This window comes from Ammospiza nelsoni, chromosome 13, assembly GCF_027579445.1.
Source record: "Ammospiza nelsoni isolate bAmmNel1 chromosome 13, bAmmNel1.pri, whole genome shotgun sequence".
Taxonomy (NCBI): domain Eukaryota; kingdom Metazoa; phylum Chordata; class Aves; order Passeriformes; family Passerellidae; genus Ammospiza; species Ammospiza nelsoni.
This window is the reverse complement of record NC_080645.1, coordinates 21,357,557-21,368,375: the sequence shown is the minus strand read 5'-3', so window position 1 is coordinate 21,368,375 and position 10,819 is coordinate 21,357,557. Positions and strand designations below refer to the sequence as shown.

Here is a 10,819-nt window from a genome sequence, read left to right as displayed (position 1 = left end):
GCCGTGGTACCCCCGGTACCCCAGCAGCACCCGGTACCCCAACACCCCCGTGCTCTGCCCGTCCCGGGTACCCCGGCTCCCCGTGCCTCTGATATCCCAGCCCCAGGCACGGCCCTCGAGCTTTCCGTGCCTCCCCGTCCAGGGCAGTGCGAGCAGGGGGTGTTGGGGGTGACAGGAGCCAGGGGCACCCCAGGGTGCCCCCACAGCACGGCCCCAGATCCCAGCTCTGCAGCAGGGGACAATCATCGTACCCAGGGACCCCTCGGGCAGGAAGGGCCCTCAGGATGCTGCAGTGCCCTGTGCCCCTCTGTCCCAAAGCACAGCCCCCTAGGGGAGGGGGCTCCCAGTACCATCAGCTGTCCCCACCCCATGTTTCAGGAGCTGATCCTGGAGCCAGTGGGAGACCCCCAGAGCTCGGGGTCCTGCCAGGGGCAGAGGCTGCTCTACCCACCCATGCCAGCACCCATGGGCATCTCAAGGGGTTGGGTTGGCAGCAGGGCTCTGGCTGCCCAGGACAGGAGAGATTTAGCACCAGGAATGCCCAATGCCACCAGTGTCACTCCCGTGAAGGACAGACTTGTGGTCAGTGCCCTGCCCGTGCCCACCAGCACCCTTTGTGGGGCATGGGCACTGCCCTTGCATGGGTGACACTGCAGCTGTGCCACAGGTTCCACATTGCAGTGAGCAAGGGGGGACAGGGCTGGAGAGAGGGGTCACTGCAGGGCTGGGGGCAGCACCAATCTCCAGGGCACAAAGTGACACAGAGCCTGGAAAGTCTAAAAAAACCAAATCCTTTATTAAAACTGACCCGGCTCCCATCCCCTTGTCCGCAGCATGACACGCCATCATTCCATACCTTAAAAAATAGATAATAACCACAAAAACGCAGGCGAGGAGGTGAGGGGGCTGCGCTGGGGTGGGGGGCACGGCAGGGGGAACCCCCAAGGCACAAAAGCAGCAATAAGGCAGGGACAGCAGCGGGCTGGGGGTCCCTACTCGTCCTCCTCGCCGCCGCCGTAGAGCTCGGCCAGCTTGCGGAAGCGGCCGCCCCAGTCGTTGAGGTAGTCGTAGTCCTGGTCGCCGTCGGAGGCGGAGGAGTTGAGGGAGCTGAGCGAGGTGGCCTCCGAGCCGCTGCCCTCGTAGTCGAACACCAGCAGCGAGTCGTAGGGGGGGGCCGTGGGGTCCGTGTCGGCCGCCTTCAGGTTCTGGGGGGACACAGGGGTCAGCGCCCGCGTCCCCTGAGCCCCTGGGTGGCAGGGACGTGTGGCAGGGACGTGTCAGCTCCGGGCTCTCAGCACTCACCTCGTCGATGAAGTTGCCGATCTCGTCGGGGTTGGCGGGGCGGGGCCGGTACTGGGGGGCCGGCAGGAGGGTGGGGGCCACGTCATTGCGGATCACCTCGGGCCGCGCGTCCAGCCCCCGGTGCAGCTGCCGCAGGTCGTAGTTCTGGGGACACACACACACATGGAGAGGGGCAGAGTGAGACAGCCCACGCTGTCACCAGGCCCCTGACCCCCACACCCACCTGGTCCTCCTCGCCGCCACCCTCCTCCCCATAGTAAAAGATGTTGTCCCTTGTGTCATCTTCGGGCAGCAGCAGCGGCTCCTTCGTCACCTTCCTCCTCCTCACGAAGAGCAGCAGCAGGAGCAGGATGACTGGGGGGAAGAGTGCCATCAGCAGGGACGTGTGTGCCCCGCTGTGCCCAGAGCCGGGCTGTCCCCACAGCCCCAGGAGCCCCACTCACGCAGCAGGGCCAGCAGCGTGCCCAGGGCGGCGAGGACGAAGGGCAGGGCGGTGACAGGCTGGGACCTCTGGGGACAGCCCTGAGCCTGCCCCTCGCAGGCGCAGACCCGTGCGGTGACAATGGTCACTTGGGCTCTGCCCGGCTGGTCCAGCAGCCGCAGGTACACGCTGTAGGTGTCGGGCTCCAGCGGTGCCACCAGCCGCAGCGTCACTGTGTCACCTACGTGAGATTGGGGGCTCAGGGACGATGCACCAGGAACGCAGCCGTGGCACGAGGAGCCCCCACGTGACGTTCAGCCCCCTGCAGTACCTGTGTCCCCCACCTCCACAGCCCAGCTGTCCCCCGAGCCGTGGGTGAGCTCGGCGCGGAAGGGGCCGGTGTTGGGGGGCAGGTCCCGGTCGGTGACGGTGAGGAGCTGGGGCTGGGGGCTGCGCTGGCACACGGTGATGTCCCGTGGCTCGGCCTCGGGGCCGTTGTCGTTCACATCCAGCAGGGTGAGGAGCAGCGTGCCCGTGCCCGTGGCCGGCGGTGAGCCTGGGGGAAACAGTTCTGGAGGGGGGACCCCAAACCCGGGACCCTCATGGGGACATGGGTGACTGAGCAGGATGGGGACAGGGGGAGCCTCAAAGCCAAGACTTTCCCAGGGACAGAGACTCTCTGGGCAAGGGTGGAAGAGTGAGGAGTGATGCTGGAGGGGGCAGTCCCAAACCCAGGATCCTCAGGGGCCTGGGGTGCCCCGGGCAGGGGTGGGGCCATGCAGCCCCAGCAGGGCTCCATGCTGGAGCTGGGATGTGTTTCCTGGTGATGGCAGCACGTGCCCCTCACGCGGGAGGGGGAACAAGGGCCCTTTCACGTCCCTCACCATCATCCACGGCCAGCAGCACGGCCATGTAGGTGCTGTTCTTGACGAAGGGGGACTCGCGGTCCAGCTGGTCCCGCGCGGTCACCAGGCCGTTCTCAGGGTGCACGGCCAGCCAGCCCGCCGGGTCGTGCCCCACCAGGTACCTGGGGGCACAGGGGAGCTGGAGCTGCGGCAAGGGGCAGCAGAGACCCCCCCAAAGCTCCACTCCAACCCTGTCCCCGCTCACTTGATCCTCTGGCCCTGCGCCTTGTCGGGGTCCTGGGCCGTGCAGGCCGTGAGGGTCTGCCCCGGGGGCACATCCTCTGACACCGTGGCCAGCTGCACCGGCGGCACGAACACCGGGGCCTCGTTGACATCCTCCACAGTGACTGTCACCGTGGCAGTGGCCATGGGCAGCTTCACAACGAAGGGGACCTCATTGGCCACTGCCACGTGGAGCACAAACTGCTGCTTGGCCTCATAGTCCAGACCCTGGGAGAGGGGGAGACACGGGCAGTGAGAGCGGGACGGGCAGGACTCCACCTGGCAGCACTGGGGTGGCAGGGGTGACACAGACCTGGGCGGTGCGCAGGACGCCCTCGTTGGTGGCAGGGTCGGTGCTGATGGCAAAGGCTCCGCCGTCGTTGCCGCGCAGGATGGAGTAGACGGCTCGCCAGGCCGGCGTGCCGGGCTCGTCCAGGTCGGTGACAGCCAGCCTGGCCACCTCCCGCCCGGCCACGTTCTCCGGCACGGCCGCCTCGTACTGCGGGTCAGGGCACCGTCAGCGCCGCGGCCCGGCGGGCACCGGGGCTCACAGCCAGCGGAGGGGCCCACGTTACCGTTCTGGGGTCGAACTCGGGGGCGTTGTCATTGACATCAGCGATCTCGATGATGGCCAGCGCTGTGGTGGTCAGTCCCTCCCCATCCAGGTCAGCCGCCTGCACGGTCAGCGTGTACTCCCGCACGCGCTGCGGTGGACAGACAGACAGACAGACACCGTGTCAGCCCCTGCCCGGGCTGGGACCCTGCCCCCGGTGCTGCAGAGCCCACCTCCCGGTCCAGGCCGCTGGCAATGACGCTGAGGGTGCCCGTGGCCCGGTTGACAGTGAACATTTGGGGATGGGGCTCCCGCGGCTCCTGGCTGAGGATGGAGTAGGCGATGACACCATTGTAGGTCTCCGCTGCGTCGTCCGCGTCCGTGGCTGTCACCTGCATGATGGAGGTGCCTGCGGGTGTGGAAGTGCAGGTGAGGGGGATGTTGGGGGGCACGGTGCCGGGGCTGCGCCCCAGGAACATGGCTGGTGCAATGCAGAGCTTCCCCAAGGCACGGGGTCCTACCTGGCAGAGCTCCCTCTGGCACAGAGCCCCTGAACACCTCCTGTGTGAACTGGGGCTTGTTGTCATTCTGGTCTGTCACTGTCACAATGATCTCCATCGGCTCCTCCACTGGCTTCCCGTTCTCAGACACGGCGTGGGAGAAGAGCTGCAGGGTGGGGTGTGAGTGGGGGCCCTGGCAGAGCACCCCAACATCCCCCTGGTGTGAGTGGGGCCCTGGCAGAGCACCCCAACATCCCCCTGGTGTGAGTGGGGGCCCTGGCAGAGCACCCCAACATCCCCCTGGTGTCCCCAGGCAGGAGGGACCTACGTGGTACTTGTCGATGTGCTCGCGGTCCAGCGGCTGCGTCACCTTCATCCAGCCCGACTCCTTCTCAATGGTGAAGATGCCCTCGGGGGGGGCATCTGCTCCCTGCCCTGTGATGCTGTAGAAGATCTTGGTGTCTCTGTCCCGGTTGGATTTGATCTGGGAGGAGGCGCAGAGCAAGGGACGGGCTCAGCATCCCCCAGCACCCAGCTCCCCTGCCCAGACCGACTAGTGTCGTACCTGAACCAGCTTTTTGGGGAAGGGGCCCCTCTCATTCTCAGGAACCTTGATGGGGGGGATCACCCAGTCCCTCTTCTGCCTCCTGAGAGCAGCTCGAGCCCTGGGCAGCTCCTGCGGGGCGGGGGTGAGTGAGGGCACGGCCGGCGGGGGCAGCAGGGGTGGGGGATAGGCGGTGCCGGGTTACCTGGGGGGAGCGCCCGCTCTCTGCGGGAACCGGGACAGGCTCTGGCTGGCCAGCGGCATCCCGGGGGGGCACGGCGAGCGCCCTGCCCACCCCCGGCAGCCGCACGGGGCCCCCGTCCTCCCGCTCCCCGACATCGGGCTCCTCCGCGCCGTTCGGCCCCGCGCAGCCTCCGGAGCGCCCTGCGAGGGTGAGGGGTCAGGGGGATGGGGGGAACCGGTCCCCGACACCCCGGAGCCGCAACCACAGCGCCAGGAGCCCGCAATCCCCCGCAGACCCGGGGCGGAGTGGGGCAGGGGGCGGTGGAAGGGGCGGAGAGGGCACCGGGAGCGGGGCAGGAACGCCGAGCGCCGAACGGGAGCGCAGTGGAAGTTTCGGTGGAAGTTTCGGCTTTGTTTCACAGACGATGGGAAATTCCTGGGCGGGCAGAGCCCTGCCCCAGCCCCCTCCCGGTGTGTCACCCCCTCGGGGCTCCCAACCCCCCGTGGCCACTGAATGTCCCTCCCCGCCTCCCACGCTGCGTCCCTCGTGCTGGACGCGGCCCCGGCTCCGCACCCCCCGGGCAAGGATTAGGGGATTAGCGGGGCTGAGCCAGCTCCGGGCGGGGCCGGGGGGGCTGCGGGAGGCGTGGGATGGGGCAGAATGGGGGAGCGGTGCCCCACGGCTGCTGCACACCGGAGGGACCGAGCCCGGGGGCGGCGGTGGGGCCGTGCGGGGAGCAGCAACCGTGCCCCGAGGGCAGCACCGGGGCCCCTCCCAGTCGCGATGGCCGCGATAAGGGACTTTAATGGGGCCGGAGGGGCATCAGCCACCCGGCAAGCGGGACACGGGGAGCCCGGGGAAGCCCCCAGCCCCTGTCATGGGGAGCCCCCAGCCCCGCTCCCCAGCTGTGGCTCGGATTGCTGTGCCCTCCGAAGGGCGGGCGGCACAGGGGGCACCCCGCGCTGTCCTCGGGGGTCCCTCAGGGCACCGAGCCCGCTGGGTGCCGAGGCGGAGCCGCACGGTCACTGCCGGGGCCGTGAGCTGCCCACCGAGGGGGGGTCGCAGTGGCGTGGGCAGATCCCCGCCCGTGCCCACAGCAGGGGCCTGGCAGCGCCCACCGCCAGTCCTGGCAGGCTGAGCTGATGGAAAAGGGATGCGAAACGGGATGTGGTGTCCACAGCAGACAGAGGTCGAGGCCCCTCCCTGGCACTTACCGCCAAGGAGAGCTTTTAGCGCTCCCGCGGCCATTAGAGGAGCGCTGGCTCCGGCCGCGTTCCCGGGCAGCCCCAATCCCCCGGGAGCCGCCGAGCGAGGAGGGCACCGGGCCCGGGCCCAGCCCCGGCACGGAGCCAAGCGCTGGCGGCAGCGAGACCCTGCCCGGCCTCGGGCCGGCCAGAGAAGGGGGGCCCTGGGGCTCCCAGCCCCATTGCCAGCCCGGCGCCGGCCGCCCACCCTGCGGGGACCCAGCCCTGCCCGCAGCGGGTGCCCACGGCTGGGCCAAAGGCGCTGGCATCAGCCGCCTCCGGCCCAGGGAGAGCAGACGGGCACCGCCAGCCCCGCGGGGCACAGCCAGCCCCACGGCCGAGCCCCTCACCCGGGGAGGCACAGCCCTAGAGCACAGGGACACAGCCAGCCCCACGGCCGAGCCCCTCACCCGGGGACCCCGCCAGCCCCACAGCACCGCGAGGTCCTCCCGAAAAGCAGCGGCCCCACCGCCGGAGGCAAAGCGATCCCGATCCCGGCAGTGAGGGAGGCCCTGCCGCCCCCCCGGGGCTCGGAGCCCCGTTCCGGTCCCGATGGCGGCCCCAGCCGGTCCCCGCGGTGTTCCGGGGGTCCCGGTGCCCGCGCCCCGACGGTGCGAGTTACCTGCGGCGGGGAGCGGCCCGCGGCGCAGCCCCGGGAGGGCGCACGGCGGGGCCGGGAACAGGGCGGCCGCGGGCAGGAGCGGGGAGAGGAGGAGGATGAAGATGGAGAGCGGGCAGAGCCCGGAGCGCGGCCCCCGCATGGCCCGTCCGTTGCTGCCGCCGCCGCCGCCGCCGCTCCGGTCGCCGCCCGCCGCGTCCCGCCCCGTCCCGCCCCGCAACGCCCCAGGTGAGGCGGCGGCCGCGCAGGTACCGCCCCGCCCCGGAGAGCGGCCCCAGCGCGCCCCAGGCATCCCCCGGCAATGGCCCGGACCCCTCCGTTACCCCGGGACCCTCCTACCGGGGGCTCACCCCCTACAACACCCCCGGCAATCCCCGTTACACCGCGGCGCTCCTCTGGAAAGCTCCGGCAGCCCCCGACACAACAGCCCGATACCACCGGGCACCCCCGGTATTCCCCTGCAGCCCCACGGCAATCCCAGCACCCCACGTTACCTCCCGGTAAAAATCCAGGCACAGCCCGGTACCCCTCGGGCACCGACCGGTGCTGGAACCTTCCATGCCCTCCGGGCACACCGGCATCCCTCCGAAATGCTCCTGGCAATCCGCAATCCCTCCCGGGAGCCCTAGGGCACCGCCTGGCAGCCTCTTGGCACGCCCTGGCAACTCTCGGCAATCCGCGATACCTCCCCGGTCGCCCCGTTACCCTGCGGGCACCTCCCGGTCTGCACCCATCGGCATCGCCTTGGAGCCCCCTGGCACTCCCCGGTAGGGCCTGGCAATGCTCGGGCACCGCCCGCTCCCCGCCGGGCACCCCCGCTCTCTCCGTGCCGCCCCCCAGTGGCCCCGGTGCCCCTCAGGGCAGCCCGGTGGGCACGCTCGGGCATCCCGGTATCCCCAGGCACCCTCGCGGTGCCGCCGTCCGTCCCTCCCGCTGTTCCCGTGGCACCTCCCAGCACCGCCCCGCAGGAACAGCCCCCTCCCCGTTCCCCCGTGCCACCCCCGGGTGCCTCCTCCCCGTTTGCCGCCCGTGGGTGCGCTGGAACTCCCGGGGGGGGGGGGCCGTGTGTGCCCCCAGCTCCACTGCACTGGGGGTTCCCACCGAGGGACAGCCCCGGGGGGCTCCTGGACCCCATCGTCCCCCCAGCCGGAGCAGCATCTGCTGTGCTGGGTCCCCCGTAGGGCGCCCCCAGACCCCCCCGGGCTGGCAGCTCCGCAGAGCCCGTTCAGCCCTCCTGGCCAAGGTCACTGACGCAACAGGGAGGGCTCCCAGCAGGCACCTGGGGGAGCCGCCAGTGCAGCTGCAGCCATGGCACCCGGCAGCTTCAGCCTCCTCCTCCTCCTCCTCCTGCTGGTGGGACCCTCGCGGTGGGGCCGGGGGTGCTGCATGGCCGTGCCCCGGCGGGTTCGGGGCAGAGCCGTGTCACCGAGCCGTGTCACCGAGCCCTGCAGCGTCTCTGTCCATCCCACAGGACGTGCTGACCTTCCCGGGGCACGGACACGGCCTCCGGCGGCACAAGAGAGACTGGATCATCCCCCCCATCTACTGCCCCGAGAACGAGCGGGGGCCCTTCCCCAAGAAGCTGGTGCAGGTGGGTGTGCCCGTGGGCACCGGGCAGGGCCCACAGGGATCCCTGGGGCACTGGGACACGGCTCACCCTCCTCCTCCTGCCTCGCTGCCAGATCAAATCCAACAAGGACAAGGAGACCAAGGTTTTCTACAGCATCACGGGGCAGGGGGCGGACACCATCCCCGTGGGTGTGTTCATCATCGAGCGGGAGACGGGGTGGCTGGAGGTGACAAAACCCCTGGACCGCGAGGAGAAGGACAAATACCAGGTGAGTGAGGGGACACCTGTGGCGGGACAGGGACAGTCATGGGCACTGCACACACACTGACTGTGCCCTTGCAGCTCTTCTCCCACGCCGTGTCGGCCAACGGGCAGCCCGTGGAAGACCCCATGGAGATCATCATCACCGTCACTGACCAGAACGACAACCGGCCCGTCTTCACCCAGGCAGTTTTCCACGGTTCTGTGCAGGAGGGAGCTGAGCCAGGTGGGAGCACTGCCAGCCCCTGGCAGGCAGCACGGGAGGGGAGTGTGACAGGTCAGCAATAACCACCTGCTCCAGGCACATCGGTGCTGAGGGTGCTGGCCACCGACGCAGACGACGCCGTGAGCTCCAGCAATGGCGTTGTGAGCTATTCCATCCTGAGCCAGGTGCCGGACAAGCCCCAGCCCGGGATGTTCACCATCAACAGCCACTCTGGGCTGCTCTCTGTGGCCGTGCCGGGGCTGGTGGCAGAGGTAAGCCCCGGACTCAGCCCCCACCCTCGGCAGCTCACCCTGCACTTGTGGGTGACACAGCCTCTTGCCACAGGTGGTCCCTGAATACACCCTGGAGATCCAGGCTGTTGACCAGGAGGGATTCGGGCTGCGAGCCACGGCCACCGCCCGCATCAGGGTGCAGGTGAGAGGCTGGGTCTGGCCCCGGTGCCCTGGTGGTGCAGAGGGCAGGGCCAGGCCGGGCTGAGGCCAGGGCAGAGGGCAGGGCCAGGCTGTGCTGAGGCCGGTGCTGGCCCCTGACAGCCCCACGTGCCCGGCTGTGGCAGCAGCAATGCGCTCCAGGTGCTTTCCGTGGTGGGAGGCGAGATTGGGAGGGCAGCCGGGCTGTGGCTCCTCCCGGCCCGGTGCCCCAGCCTCCCACCAGGCTCTGGGCCGCTCACCCCAGGGCCCCAGCCTGCCGGAGCGTGGGTGCCAGCGGCGCTCCTGGGAAGCCGCCCGTGCCGGCTCAGCCCAGCCGGGGAGGAGCACCCGGTTCTGCGGGAGCCCCGTGCCAGGATAGCGGCATCCAGCCACGCCAGCTCCACCGGGAGAGGCCGTGGCGCCAGGAAGGGAGGCCAGGGATGGCGTTTTGTGTGGGGGCACCGGCCACAGGTCCCTGGCCCATGAGGGGGACACAGGAGAGCCAGGTAAGCTCGCCAGGGCAACTCTGCAGCACCCCCTCGTCAGCCGTTGCTGGGCTGGCAGGGGGAGCTGGTCCGGCTCCAGAGAGGCTGTCTGGTCCTGCTGGCTGCAGGGGCGCAGCCCCAAACTGTGCTCCCACCCCAGCCTGGGAGCTGCAGGGGAAGAAGGGGCCTGGCTGCCCCCAGCAGTGCTGACCTTGGCACCGGGCAGCTCCAGAGAGCTGGGCAGGGTCAATGTCCGCCCGCACGTGACACCGTGGGCAGGGATGGGGCTGCTGGGACAGGGCTGCTTCCTCCTCGGGTCCAGGCTGGCTGCTGTGCTGTGCTGAGCCCCACCAGACAGGCAGGTGAGCAGGAGGCACAGTGCTGCCATGAGCCCAGAGCCCTGCATCCTGGTGGGAACCAGCTGGCACGCACAAGGTGCCTGGGGCTGAGCACCCTGGCGTGGGAAGGACGTGGGACTCCATATCCCAGCTCCGGGGAAGAGTGAAGTGCAGGGGCTTGGCTGCAGCACGAGAAGGCAGATGGTGCTGCCAGGACAGGTCCCAGCCCTGCTCTCCCCTCTCTGCCACAGGCTGACAGCATGTCTGAGGTGGGAAAGGGCACCCTGACCACCCACGTGCTGAACACGGCCACGGGGCTGCCGGCAGCCGGCCTTGGCGTCCGCCTGGCCCAGCTGCAGGAGCCAGGGCTGCAGTGGATGGAGCTGGCACACAGGTACGAGGGCTGGTGGCACCTGTGGGGCAGGGACACTGCTGCCATGCTCTGTGAGCTTGGCCAAAGGCTCCTGGCACAACTGGCTGCCCAGCCTTCACCTGGGGTTTGTTTGCTGGTGGCAGGGCTGGCGCTTGGGGGTATGGCCAGGTTCTGGGGTGGGGCAGGGCTGTGTTTTGGGGTACAGCAGGACTGCCTTGGTCTGGTTTCAGGCACACGGATGCAGATGGGCGCTGCCAGCCCTTCCTGGCACAGGGACAGGCCAAGGCTGGCACCTACAAGCTGCACTTTGCGACAGCTGAGTACTGGCAGGGACTGGGGCACACCAGCTTCTACCCCTTCGTGGAGGTATGGAGAGAGGGGAGACTGGGACAGGTGACACAGCATGTCTGAGGGCTGGGCCAGGCCCAAGGGGCTGCACTCCCCTGGGCCTCACTCTAGGAGGGGGATTCCCACTGCTGTCTCCTCACTCTCCCTCCCTCAGGTCGTTTTCATCATCACTGACCCGGCACAGAAGCTCCACGTCCCACTGCTGATCAGCCCCTACTCCTACACAACCTACAGGGGCAGCTAGAGGGGCACAGCCTTCCCCTGGGGACGCAGGAATGATGCCACAAGGCCATTAAAAACTCCAAACAGCACCG

General features: G+C 69.3%; 2 protein-coding genes across 2 annotated transcripts; one reads left to right on the top strand and one right to left on the bottom strand.

The window, feature by feature from the left end:
• Nucleotides 1-774: 774 nt before the first annotated feature.
• Nucleotides 775-6,716, bottom strand: LOC132078978 (B-cadherin-like). The gene is made up of 15 exons (XM_059481368.1): nucleotides 6,498-6,716; nucleotides 4,653-4,831; nucleotides 4,469-4,579; nucleotides 4,232-4,387; nucleotides 3,925-4,069; nucleotides 3,637-3,812; nucleotides 3,426-3,554; nucleotides 3,164-3,349; nucleotides 2,834-3,078; nucleotides 2,608-2,750; nucleotides 2,055-2,279; nucleotides 1,746-1,964; nucleotides 1,526-1,656; nucleotides 1,303-1,446; nucleotides 775-1,205 (listed from the first exon to the last, which is right to left on the bottom strand). Exons 1-15 carry the CDS (start codon nucleotides 6,634-6,636, stop codon nucleotides 993-995), a joined length of 2,541 nt encoding a protein of 846 aa, XP_059337351.1. The 5' UTR covers nucleotides 6,637-6,716; the 3' UTR covers nucleotides 775-992.
• Nucleotides 6,717-7,790: 1,074 nt separating this feature from the next.
• LOC132079046 (cadherin-1-like) lies at nucleotides 7,791-10,816 on the top strand. Its single transcript, XM_059481471.1, has 9 exons — nucleotides 7,791-7,847; nucleotides 7,966-8,085; nucleotides 8,177-8,332; nucleotides 8,407-8,551; nucleotides 8,627-8,802; nucleotides 8,876-8,965; nucleotides 10,036-10,178; nucleotides 10,388-10,523; nucleotides 10,660-10,816. The coding sequence occupies exons 1-9, from the start codon at nucleotides 7,803-7,805 to the stop codon at nucleotides 10,747-10,749; spliced, it is 1,101 nt and encodes a 366-aa protein (XP_059337454.1). The 5' UTR covers nucleotides 7,791-7,802; the 3' UTR covers nucleotides 10,750-10,816.
• Nucleotides 10,817-10,819: the final 3 nt, after the last annotated feature.